The sequence below is a fragment of the Eretmochelys imbricata genome, chromosome 9, assembly GCF_965152235.1.
Source record: "Eretmochelys imbricata isolate rEreImb1 chromosome 9, rEreImb1.hap1, whole genome shotgun sequence".
In the NCBI taxonomy this organism is placed as follows: domain Eukaryota; kingdom Metazoa; phylum Chordata; order Testudines; family Cheloniidae; genus Eretmochelys; species Eretmochelys imbricata.
In genome coordinates this window covers 16,841,911-16,855,829 of record NC_135580.1, presented here as the reverse complement: position 1 = coordinate 16,855,829, position 13,919 = coordinate 16,841,911, and the positions used below count along the sequence as shown (strand labels likewise).

Below are 13,919 nucleotides of genomic sequence, written 5' to 3'. Positions count from 1 at the left end.
ACAGGTGAGAGGATTTTTCCTCTGGCCAGGAGGAATTTTAAAGGGGTTTACCCTTCCCTTTATATTTATGACAGTCATAAAGCCAAATCTAACAGGAACTGGGCTCTCTGCTGGTGATCTAATGAAGTCAGCCATGATAATCATCATCCTCTCTATGATGAAGGGAGCAGATTACTTTCTTGCCTTACTGTTGCTTTGTATTGTATTGTAGGGTGGCATGGGTAAAGACTAAGTAGCAAAATTCTCTAACATGGTGAAGAGGAAGAGACACAATAGCTTCAGCAATTCCACAACAAATTTAGTTTCATGTTGGGCATGTCAATTCAGAAGAAAGTAAGTGCAAGTTGCCATGTCACAGTCAGCATCATGTGCTGTTTTGTCTCCGCAGCTGTAGTTCTGCAGTGGTAATGGGAGCTGGGATACTTTCTCACATCCTGTTGTTCACTTTACTCACTCTGGCATCACTCAAAACACTACAATATTTATCTTATGTCACTGAGAAATTGTTAGGACTTGAGGATTGAGATCTAAGGATATGACAAAGGGTTTTTACAGTTGCAGTTTAGCTAATACATAGGTTGAAAGAGCCACATACCTTTGGGCACCATTACAAAGAGTTTTCAAAAATTGTGAGAATATTTTATCTTGTAAAAACAAATAAATGAAAGTCTGAAGGATGCTGCCAACATGCTGTGGCCTGTATGGAGGGAGACAGTATTGAATCATAGAATATCAGGGTTGGAAGGGACATCAGGAGGTCATCTAATCCAACCCCCTGCTCAAAGCAGGACCAATTCCCAACTAAATCATGCCAGCCAGGGCTTCGTCAAGCCTGATCTTAAAAACTTCTAAGGAAGGAGATTCTACCACCTCCCTAGGTAATGCATTCCAGTGTTTCAGCACCCTCCTAGTGAAAAAGTTTTTCCTAATATTCAACCTAAACCTCCCCCACTGCAACTTGAGACCATTACTCCTTGTTCTGTCATCTGCTACCACTGAGAACAGTCTAGATCCATCCTCTCTGGAACCCCCTTTCAGATAGTTGAAAGCAGCTATCAAATCCCCCCTCATTCTTCTCTTCCGCAGACTAAACAATCCCAGTTCCCTCAGCCTCTCCTCATAACTCATGTGTTCCAGTCCCCTAATCATTTTTGTTGCCCTCCACTGGATGTTTTCCAATTTTTCCACATCCTTCTTGTAGTGTGGGGCCCAAAACTGGACACAGTACTCCAGATGAGGCCTCACCAATGTCGAACAGAGGGGAACGATCACATCCCTCGATCTGCTGGCAATGCCCCTACTTATACATCCCAAAATGCCATTGGCCTTCTTGGCAATAATGGCACACTGTTGACTCATATCCAGCTTCTCGTCCACTGTAACCCCTCGGTCCTTTTCTGCAGAATTGCTGCCTAGCCATTCGGTCCCTAGTCTGTAGCAGTGCATGGGATTCTTCCGTCCTAAGTGCAGGACTCTGCACTTGTTCTTGTTGAACCTCATCAGATTTCTTTTGGCTCAGTCCTCTAATTTGTCTAGGGCCCTCTGTATCCTATCCCTACCCTCCAGCATATCTACCTCTCCTCCCAGTTTAGTGTCATCTACAAACTTGCTGAGGGTGCAATCCACACCAACCTCCAGATCATTAATGAAGATATCGAACAAAACTGGCCCCAGGACTGACCCTTGGGGCACTCCACTTGATACCGGCTGCCAACTAGACATGGAGCCATTGATCATTACCCGTTGAGCCCGACAATCTAGCCAGCTTTCTATCCACCTTATAGTCCACTCATCCAGCCCATACTTCTTTAACTTGCTGGCAAGAATACTGTGGGAGACTGTGTCAAAAGCTTTGCTAAAGTCAAGGAACAACACGTCCACTGCTTTCCCCTCGTCCACAGAACCAGTTCTCTCATCATAAAAGGCAATTAGATTAGTCAGGCATGACTTGCCCTTGGTGAATCCATGCTGACTGTTCCGCATCACTTTCCTCTCCTCTAAGTGCTTCAGAATTGATTCCTTGAGGACTGCTCCATGATTTTTCAGGCACTGAGGGGAGGCTGACTGGCTTGTAGTTCCCAGGATCCTCCTCCTTCCCTTTTTTTAAAGATGGGCACTACATTAGCCTTTTGCCAGTCGTCCGGGACCTCCCCGGGGTGATTAAGTCATAGGCCTCCAACAGAAAAGGCCAAGACATCTGTTTGTGCAAGATTTTTAATGTGGGAACAGGGGCAGCTAATAAACTCTGTCTTGTTTTTCTGCAGAAAAAAGTAAAGTGGTATACAAGGGAGGAAGCTAGAAGGAAGGAGAGAAGAGAAATGAGAAAGGACCAAATAGCCACTGTGCCAACTGGAGAGTCCTACAATGGGCTGCAGCAGGAGAGGCAGAACCACTGAGTGATGCATCATGGTCTACAGTCTACAAGGAGAGTCAGCAACAAGAGTCTCTGGACCACCCAGCCCTTTTTCTCCACAAGGACAGCCACTAACACAATGCATCTCAGGCTGTGCACAAAGAGGAGCTGAAAAAAAGAGTACCAGACTTGTACTGTGTCTTCAGATGTATACTACCAAGAAGAAGAGGACCTGAAGCAGTGGCAGGCAACTCCAGCTACCATCACACCCTACAGGAGCGAGCTAACAGATCCTCAAACATTTGCGCTGCTGTACTCTATCTGGAGCACTGCTGAGCAGTTGGTGGATGAAGTCTATTAGAGGTGGAGAGGTATGTTTTTTACATATTAAATAAAAAAGGGAATAGTGGATTTAGTGGATGAAATTAATGTAGTAAATGTAATATATCTGGATTTTATACAGTTAATCATGGATTTGATCTATTCTCTCCTGAATTCATACTCAGAAAATTATGAATATTAGTTTGCAACAGACAGTAAAAATGGTGGAATTTGGTACTGGACACTCAAAAACATCAAACTATAAAGATATATATAGCTAAATAGCTCTGATGAGACTGCTAAATTCTGCACTCGGTATTGAAAAGATATTGACAAACTAGAAGGATTTAGGAAAAGAGCAACAGCAATGAATAGAGGACTAAAGGGAGAGGTTTATGAGGAAAGATTAAAACAATTTAATGTACATAATTTGGCTAAACAACGATTAGAAAGGGTAAATAATAAGGATATAGATTTTCTTGCATAAATATAACTAAAAGAAATTAGATGAAATTAAAAGACAAAATGAGGACACAAACACTTCCTGCTAGTTAAATGATCTTACAAGGGAAATATGGGAAGCCACATAATCTGAGAGATTAAAAATTATCCTGGACAAAGCCGTGGAAAATGTTTTGAGGGATCAATCCTATTTTGACAGAAAAACGGACCAGATGACATCATCTCCACCTCTGACATTTGTTTCTATGACTTTTCAATAGTCTGATAATAGATATCTAGAGAATAAGATCATTTAGTATAATGTCCCAGTCATTGTTCCTCCTTCCCTTTAACATGTTTTAATTTTATATTGCCAGATTAAAATATAGAGTGTAGACAATGGAATTGCATTGTTCAGGCCAAGGAAATTTCTCTGAGATGTTATATTTGAGGTGCTGGATAAGGCACTCTGTCCACTCAGAGTGTGCCTTCATTGATGAAAGGAAGAAAAAAAAACAAAACGTGTGTTCTTAACTTGGGTTAGCTAATCAGCCAACTCAGGTTTAAAACAGCAGTGAAGACATGGCAACTCTGCTTTTAACTTGGGTTAGCAACTCAAGTTCCATCCCAGGCTCCCATATAGGTATTAACTCAAGCTGCTAACTTGAGTTAAAAACAGAGTCACCATATCTTCACTACTACTGTAACCCGGGTTAGCTAACCTGAGTTGGTTAAGAACATACTCGCCTCCACAAAATGAAGACATACCCTAAGAATCAGGTTTTTCTAAGATGTCTCACTCTGTGTATTATCATCATTTATTGGTGTTTGCATTTCCCCAGGCAACAAACCAGGAAAAAGATAGGGATAAAGAACTTGACCAAGAAAGCTTTCCAAGAATGGATGACAACAGGTCTGTGGATGGAGAACTGAGACACGGAATATTCAAGGAAATGGGGGATCAAATCATCTAAGTTGAGAGGTTCCTAAGCATGTGCTATAACTCCCAACATGAGCAACAAGAAAAAGAGGTCAGTTCAAGGAACATCCCCATCACCCTTCAAGGAAGAATGCTCTGAGGATATAAATGAGGGGCACATCCCTCCTAAAGAACAGGAAAATCACCCAGGCTCTCCAACATCAGTCTAATGGAGCCAAGGGGGGAAGCTTGTTGCACTTTCCCGCCATCTAACTTCTTTTCTGGTCTGTCAGAGCAACCCAATGATGCCCTGAGGCAAACAGGATTAATCACCTCACCAAAACACAGCCCGCTGATCCCATTCCACAAAATTTAGCTCTTTTATTTCCAATACTCATTGGCACATCTTTCACTTTTAATGGCAATCTACAATAGCTATTCAAATGACACTTGCTGTTCCCAAATCTGCCTCAAGACAACCTCAACAGCGCTGTATTAGTTAGATAATCAACTCAGATCTCATAATTACAACCCTGTTGAATTAATAAAAATTAACTACTTTCTTAAAAATCAGATAAATATGTGACTGGAAATGTTGTGATCTGGATACATGATAGTGCTTGTTAAACAGTATTCAGAGCATTGCAAGCCCATCAAATATTGGCTCTTCTTTGGTTCTTGGTTCATGAATGCTTCATGAACCAATCTCAATTTTTTTCATATCTGTTCACTTGAAAATATTCTGCAAATATTACAAACAATTGAGTTTACAGATTATTTACAAAATCTCTTTGGTCATCATTGGTAATTCACTTCAGTTAGCAGAGTTTGGATCTGGTCCGTGATTGAATGACCTACCTTTTACAAATTGGAGCCATGCCTCCAGAACTCATTGTGGCTTTGATTCTCTCAGGTAGAGGATGGACTCTGGGTGGAATACTTCTCTTGCTGTTGCCAATATTGAATACCACAGTAGCTTCTGACCACCACCACTACATTCAATGCCATCAAATTGGGCACCTACCAATAGTCTATTGGCACTTGTGCATGCATAATGTTTTCCAGTTGTATTATAATGGTGCCTCTGCCTCTTACATGTTCAACTGTGTGCTCTGTAAGTCCAACTGTTGCTACTGTAAGGTACGTGTCTGGCCTTGTTTTTCTGGTTTAAACTCAACTATGTATATTATTTAGTTCAGGGATATTCAGACTGAGGCCCTGGAGCTGCAAGTGGCTCTTTAATATGTCTCCTGCAGCTCTTTGCTGCACATATTAAAAAACTGTGTGATTTAATTATTAACCAATCCAAGTTATTAACCAATCAGGATGCTTTTACTTTTTATTAACCAATTGTCGAATACTGGGTCAGTCATTTTTCTGTGAGTATATAGTAAATGAAACAATGAATTCACACTACTAGGGCTTTTTTGTGTAATATTGATCACTAATTTGGCTCCTGAACCACTACGGTCTGAGTATCATTGATTTAGTTTATGATTTTGAATTGCACACTATTTTCTGACCATCACCACTATGGTATTCAATAATGACTGTCATCTCTAAATCTATCTGCCACATACCAATAGCTACCACTATCTGTCTATGGTGGTTCCCAGCATTGAGTAGGGTGGGAGGAGAATTTTCGCCCATGCCTATGTCTGCCTTGGTAGTGTCTACATTAAATAACTGTATCTTTCACTGCCAACCAGAGGATTAACTCTCTGCTTTGTAGCTTAACTAATGTTTTGTTCCCATAAAAAAAAAGTAATTATTGGTGATTGTATCAACACCTAAGCCACATCATGACTAGAAAAGTGTTCAGTGGAGGAAAGAAGGATTCTGTTGCCACAAAGACAACACAATGATACCATGCAGAAGACCACGGCCATTTGTAACATGGACACCACCAGCTTAGTAGTACAGTCATCCTCACAAGCAAGTACTGCTGCTGCAAGCAGTAGACTGCAGCAAACAAGCAAAACAAACACCACATCACCACAGCAATTTCTGGATACAGTGACAGAAGATAAAGTAGAAAGACTGAGGAGAGAGCATATGGTGAACTCCCAAATCCAGTCCTCAAACAAGATGAATAAAGAGTATTCAGATGTATTTGGCTTTTATCTAAACAAGATCAGATAAACATGCACTAGGGCCTGCTACTGAAGACCATATGCTCAACATTTTGTATTTGCATGCTTTTTGTATCTGCCATATTTTGTTTATTTTAATGAATGGCTGTCTCGCCACATGGCCTATGAAGAAGCAAGTATGCCTATCAGCAAGGACAGAATCCACAGCACTGCAAAGCCATTCAATATACACACTAGGGCCCCAAATCAGCAAAACTTAAGCACACAGGTAACTTTACTCACAAATAATCCCATTGACTTCAGTGGGACTATCCATGGGCTTAAAGTTAAGCTCTTGTTTAACTAGGCACCTAGAGCAGCAATCATCTTGGTGGTGGAAAATTGTGGTAAGTGAGGCTAGCTACTCACATCTTTTCAAATGCCAGCACAGGGTTTGTATTGGCAGATATCACCTAGTGTTATGCATATCCCTTCAGCACCCATGAGGCCTTAGACTTGTCATCCATGAGGCTGTCACAGCATTAGGCACACCAAATGCATTTGGTGAATGAGGGTAAATATCACTTTATGAGAGAAATAATTTATAACATCATATTAGTGTTATAACCTTGGCTTTTCCAACACACACAGATGTCCTTTGTGATTCAGGTTGCATCTGCAAATACACATTTTTACATTTTGACAGTATATGAGAAATGCAGTGAGAAATCACTGAGTGCTATTACACCTTGCACATGTTTTCTTTAGATTGCTACTGCTTCTGCAAATGCAGCCTGCATCACAAAGGGCATTTTATGTGACTTGTGTTATTCCTTATAAGGTTATTATAAATCCCACATAATGTAATTCACTATTATTCAGCAAATGCACAGTGTGTGTGTACATGTTGCTGCTGCTGGCATCAGAGATATGCACCCTGTGATTAGGTGAAAGGAGGGTACTCATTTTCTGTTGCCAATGTGTTTCACTGCAGCACCCAGACCATTCCACATAGTGTAAGAGGCTCTGTCGGGACTCTACAGTTATCACGCAATATATCATATCATTCAGAAAACATGTCACTATGTATGTGGGAGTTGCTGTTGCTTCCTGCAGCACTGTGCCATCCTGTATAAGTGATGACATTGTTTCAGACTTGTATAATAAAAATTTTGGCTTTTTCAGACTAGAAAAAAAAGGTATGTCAGAAAATAGTTCATCATTTCATCATCCCCCCTTACAAATGAAGTGTGTATCACAGTGAATGAATGTATAAGACTACACACACTATATGAACCCTGTAAACAACAAACCCATGTATTTCTGGATGTACATTGATGAAAATTAATGAAACATTACCTTCTATCCAGATGATAGTCATGGGTGTGTATTGCATAAAAGTGAATAAAAGTATATTCTGGGTGTGCTACAGTCTTTCCCCTACCAAAAGCTCGACCCTTTTAAAACATTTAATTTCATAACACACTGTATTAAGAATAAGATATTGCATAGCTGTGGCCAATGGCAAACTTTATACATCAAAATTTAACTGGCACTTTGTCTTTATGTACTCTGCAGAGAGTACCTTCCCTCAGCTGTACCTATAAAACACATGAAAAAGCAGACTGGTCAAGCCATCAGTAGTATGAGATGGGGGATACCCTATCACAAGGAAAATCCTTGCCAAAACCTCCACTAGAAGCTACAGAACGCGCCTCAGCCAACTCTGTCTCAGTGGGAACAGGTGCATCCATGGCATGGTCTTCCTCCCCAGCCACATCGTGAACAGGAGATTCTCACCCAAAATCAGAAGCAACCGATTCTTCCAAAAACCGAACTGAAGAAGGAAATTTGTCAGCACAGTGTTAAGGAACAATGGCTGACCATTGACAGAAACATTCAAATAATCCAGAAATGCCTCTGACTGGTCATCTCTATCTACACTTCCCCACTGCCTGATATCTTCAGCCAGCAATTTCTGTTTCCTCTCTATTTGCTGACTGGCATTGGAAGCCACCTGAAGTCTGCACTTCAAGCTGTGCTGCTGCCTTGCAAAGTAGCTATTCAGAGATATGCTATGTAATATGATCACTCCACATACACATCAAATTATGGTCCCAGAAGTTGATGGAAATGTCATCACCTAGGCAACATCTAGCCTCAATCCTCCTCTTGACTACTGATCAGTATGTGTCTGCTGTATGAAACTGAGTGACAAAGAAGTACACTAATTAATCACAGGAAGAATTTCTTCCAGTCTCCCATAAAAACTTCCTATTTAAGTAACCTTCCTACTCCCATACTGTTCTTAGATAAAGACTGTATATATACAGGGTGGCAGGAAAAGGACTTCTCAGCAATAATAAAATGAATATGTTCATATGTAAACAAACATATGTATAGTCATACTGAATCTATTCATGCATACTTGCATTCATTTAAAATAACATTGTTTCCTTTCAGAAATTTATATATTCATGACAACTAAAGGGCACTGATTCTGTTGAAATGAACCAACTTTAATATTGGTAAAGGACATATTTTAATATTGGCTCAGCTCTATAGGAAGTCTGTTCTACCTAAAAAGAGCACCTTCTTAATTAACAGATAAGCCTGTGTGTCTATTCAGTCATATCATCTGTCTTCAGTGAAAAAAGTAAAGGTTTGAAGGGTTGGGGTTTTCTTTTTGTGTCACCCCCCCCCACCAGCTTTTTACACACACACTCCATAGCCTTGCAAAGGCAACATAACTAAGAATAAAGATTCCAAATGTAAATACCCCAACTGATTTTAACGGGATTTGACTCAGACCCCATGTTATCTTGTTCATCATTATAATTGTTTACTAAATTCAAAACAGCTACACCTGTGCAATCACTAAAGGCAGAGAGGCTGCATAAAGCATAATGTAAAGATTATGGAGTTGCACAAGCATCACAGAACATAATTGACATTTATTGCTAGTTGTGGTGATCAGGAGGGAAAGTAATCAGCCTATCAGATTCTAGACTTGTTGCAGGACAGGCAGTTAGGAAAAAGCTTTTTACTTGAAAATTGAGCACATTTGATCTAGAATGAAAGTAAAACAAGAAATATTGAATCCCATAATCCCAGAATGACAAAGTACATTTTCAGAGTTGAAACAGATATTAATAATGCATGGTTATTCACAATGTATTTTAAGGTAGATAAAATGAAAGCTTGTGTTTGAACATGCCAAAGTGCTAGCATGTCTCATGAACATCTATCCTTTCAATACATATAGAAAAATCCCTAAATATTATTATCCATACAACTGCCTCCCTGTCAGCACCAAAACTACCACAGCAACTATACTGTCATGGGCACTTGTTCTAGCCCCCATTCCCCAATGAGTAGAGTAAGTAACAAAGAGAGAAGTTAATTTTGCTTTGGTTTTGGGGACTAATAAAAAAAAAATTAGGATTGGACAGGACAACAGCATATGTCACATATTTTAAAACATAGTCTCAGGATGTCCTCCAGAAAAATATCTCCAAGGTGTTTGTCTCCAGAGGTATCTTCTCCTTTAAAGCTGAACTCTGTGTTGTATTATCAATATACAGATCTCTCTCTCAGGTGAAAGTATTACTATTTCCAGCAAAAATACAGCTTAATGCTTTATTTGTCAAGTCATAGGTTGCCTTTATCCTTGGTTATGGTTATGAGACGTGCTTCTGTTTATATGATGAAATAGACAAAGACACCACCCTCTTCTCTTGCACCTCCTGTATCTAAATCCAACTTCCCCACAATGCAGGACAGACTTCTCACAAGCTAAAAAGGAAATAAAAATTATAGCAAGTCCGTGTTAAATAATTGGAAACACACCACTAGTTGTTGGCAAAAATCTCTTCTTTATGATGTCACCACTACTATAGAAACGATGTGTTAACAAAGGTGAAGATACCATCTGGCAGTAGAAGACCATGGCAAGTTGAGAGAGGAGGCAACATCTCGAGTCTGGCAGGGTCATCATAGCAGCTCATCTAACACAAGAACACTGGTTACAGTTCTACTTTTAACCTGTAAAGATGTCTCAGGAAGTTGACTGGTTACATAGCCAAGCAGGTGTGTGTAAAGTAGACCTCTACAACCCTGATGAACAGAAGGACCAGGACCGGAAAGTGATCTGTTTTGTAGATGTCTCCAGCCTGAATGTAAAGGGCAAAGATTCAAAAGCAAAGAAAGCTGCTAGCCAGTACAGTAACATCTCTGAACCTTCAAATGAACTTGATCTGGGCAATCTGGAGGAAAAAGAAGTCATTGTAATAAAGGACAATGAAAAGCAAAATCATTCTAAAACTGAAGGAGCAGTATGTCTTTTCAAACAAGGTTCAACTGATGAACTCAGCGTTGTGAGCTGGCTCAACAATGACCTTCAGAAATATGCAGCTGGACTCCAGCATGCACTGACCCCTTCAGATACCCCTCAGAAACACAAAGACAGCAACACCTTCGTTGATTCATCGTTGTCCCAGAACAGTGACACATCTTTAAAGTCTGCCGGTGCCCAAAAGGGAAAAAGAGATCCAGATAATGTTTCATGCTATGTAAATAAGCTCTGTTCTTTGGTTTTTCAAATGGCACGTAAAGAGATCGCAGATAAATTGGAAGGTGCTGCCAGTAAGTGTATACACCAGGCAATTCATGAAAATAACAATCCCCGTGGTTCTGTGAACAAAACTGCATCACAAACAGTGAATGAATCCACTGCAGCAAGCACACAGAAACCCCAGGGTAAACTACCATCCCCCAGGCCATCTCAAGAAAAGACTACCAAGAAGGAAGATACTCTAGGTTCTAAGAGAACATCACTCTTCTATGGTGAGATGTCTAATCAAAGTGGCTGTAGACAGGGGGAAAAGTCTGATAATAAACAAATGTGTCAGCAAGTAAAACAGTCTGGGCAGGATGATTCTGGTACTTCTGTGAGCAAGGGGTTAATGGTTTATGCAAATCAGGTTGCTTCAGACATGATGTTCTCATTTATGAAGACCATGAAAGTTCAAAGGAAGGATGGTAAGACACTCCCAGCTTGTGTAGTTTTGAAGAGAGTAATCCTCAAACACACCAAAGACATCATATCAGACTTGATAGACTCAACCATGAAAAATCTGCATAATGTCACAGGGGTGCTCATGACAGACTCTGACTTTGCTTCCACAGTGAAGAAGAATCTATATAACATGGGAAGCCAGAAATCTATTGAAATTTTGGAAGTAATGGTAAGACGGCTGTATAATGTCCTTGTAGCAGAGCAAAACGATAAGGGACAGTCCAAGTCTCACAGCCTAGCATATTCCATACTGAAAACGGCATTCCCATCAGACTCAAAATCTCAAAGTATGCAGTTTGCAACACTGAAAACACAAACACAAAAGAAGGATAGGGAAAAACCAAAGCCAAAGATGTATACCTGTGCTGAGAAAGTAAGTGAGCACATAATTAAGGAGGGACTAACCATGTTGCATTCCAAACAAACTGCAAGCAAAGCTCCAGAAAAGGTAAGAGGGAATCAGGAAAAAAAGCCAGAAAAGGTCAGCACCTCAATAGAGTCACTAGCAAAAGACCTCACTGTGACAGCATTAATGTTGATACAACAGCACTTAATCCAACAGACAAACAGTGGCAGAGATTCAACCGCTCATGATTCAGGCACTTCTTCACTTGGGTTTGTTTCTCGTGAATCTCATTTTGAAAAGGCTGGGAAAAGCCAAAGCTCCAAGTCTCTTGCAATGGCTGCTGGGTCAAGGAATATTCCCCAAGAGCTCAACTCCCAAAAGGGTGATATATCAAGTATCCTCTTATCAATCATCCAGAAGGTCTTACGTGAGGCTGGTTTCAATATAGATGACAATTCCAGTGAGACAAACAAGAGTTTTAAACAGGTTGCCACTACTGATAGTGAGTCCAGCAAAAAGGCCTTATCTACACAGCCCAGTTCAGCCATAGATCAGTTTGACAACATGGATCAGGTAAACAAGAAATTTATTGACCAACTGGTGGAATCTGTGATGAACTTGTGTTTATTCATGACTAAATGCAACAATTCTGATTTAGCGATAGGTGACCTATCAGATGAGCAAAATGCAGCTGGTGCTTCATTCTCAAGAAACAAATCCACAGCTTTTGATAAAGAAGGGTCAAGGGAAGCTTCACAAATGAAGTCAAGTGGAAAACAGCTATCAGATTTATCATCCGGTTCTGAAGTGATAGTGAACAACCAGAATACCAACAGCAGCACACAGAACCAGGAGCTCCAGGCTATCCTCCAGTGGATGGCTGCTTCCCACTTCAATGTGCCCAATCTGTCATTCATGAATGAAGAGGAAGGGAATTTGAAAAAGCTTCCTCTGTTGGCTGAAAAAGCAGCAAAGAAGGGCTGCAGCGTGGGGGATATTATCCAGGAGGTAATGAGGTACTTTGAAAAACAACAGATTGATGCCGCTGTGGGAAATGTGTCTCGTTATGGATTGTTGGACTGGCTGCTTGCTAACCTGTGAACAAGTGCCAGCTCTTCCCTCTCATGTTACTTCAGCCCAGCTAAATGCCCATCTTAACTCCCTGCTGGAATAACGAGAACAATACAACTGATTTTCCTGAGACAACACTACACTGAATTCCTCAGGTTGTTACGCACTAGCTGAGCAATATCATCAATAAAAAAAATACCACCCCTATTGCCATTAATTCTTTTATTAAGCACTTCATCAGACATTTAAAAATTGCCATACACATACTAGCCTGAGGACAGTACTGGAACAAAGGTAGATAAGATAGATAAAGCGAGGAAGGTATCCACCAGCAAGATGCAGAGGCAATGCCGTAATGAGAAACCTAGCTCCCCTGCCATAAGCTGTTGGAAGTGGAAGGGTACTGGAGTTTTGATCATGTTTTGAACAACTAGGGTGTTGATCATGGGTCCTGCTCACAGGTTTGTCTTTCATATCATCCTCTGACTAGCAGGTGTCAGATAAAAACTTATCTCCATCGTCCATTAGTTGCTGGAAAGAGCTTTTTGTCTCTTCTCCTTCCTCAGAACCTGCTGGATGCTACAGGGAGTAGAGGGTGGGATTGAAGAGATCTGTGTTCCTGTAGCTACTTCCCAGTCACATTTGTGTGTCCTCCCCAGTGAGTTTGCCTCTGCTCCTGCTTAGAGCCTTCTAAAACAGCTGTAGCATAGAATTAACACAATTCTTGTCAGTTCTGCTATCCACAGGGTTCAGAACGGTAGCAGTAAAAATGAGCAGAGTCTTGTTAATTTTACACTGCTGCTGTTTGGCAAAGTTACCAACAGCAGCAGAAGCACTGGAGCCATCTCTTTGCAAAAAAGATGAAGCAACATTAATTTATGCTCTGTTCATATTTGGAAGGTTTTTTTCAAAACCAGAAAGGCTAAAAAGGTTGGAAATTTTAAAATCAAAATTTAGATTCTGCAGAGGTTAATGGATCCTCCTTGCCCAGAGTGAGTGTATTTTTCAAGCCCCATACTTCAAGGGACATAGTCAACTTAAAAATAAAAAGCATACATGTATCTGTAAATATATATGTAATATTACAATAACTGAAAGATTTTTTTTCCAATTTATTTACCTTAACTGTACAAAAATGGCTGTCAAATGAAGTTTCACTATAGCAGTTCCCCATTTGTTTAGATACAATGTAGTTGTAAAACCTCAAACGAGCAGGGTGGCACAAAGACAAATGTGGTCCCTAACATTACTTTTAACTTTCTTTTCCCCTAAACCAGTGTTTCCCAAACTTGGGACGCTGCTTGTTCAGGGAAAGCCCC

At 40.4% G+C, this 13,919-nt stretch overlaps 2 protein-coding genes across 4 annotated transcripts in view; one reads left to right on the top strand and one right to left on the bottom strand.

Moving 5' to 3' along the window:
- Positions 1 to 13,919, bottom strand: part of PHC3 (polyhomeotic homolog 3) — a 101,024-nt gene that overhangs the window by 63,043 nt on the left and 24,062 nt on the right. The gene's annotated exons all lie outside the window — the stretch shown is intronic.
- On the top strand, positions 10,159 to 12,630 carry LOC144270300 (A-kinase anchor protein 4-like). The gene is made up of 2 exons (XM_077826678.1): positions 10,159 to 11,560; positions 11,660 to 12,630. The coding sequence occupies exons 1-2, from the start codon at positions 10,159 to 10,161 to the stop codon at positions 12,628 to 12,630; spliced, it is 2,373 nt and encodes a 790-aa protein (XP_077682804.1).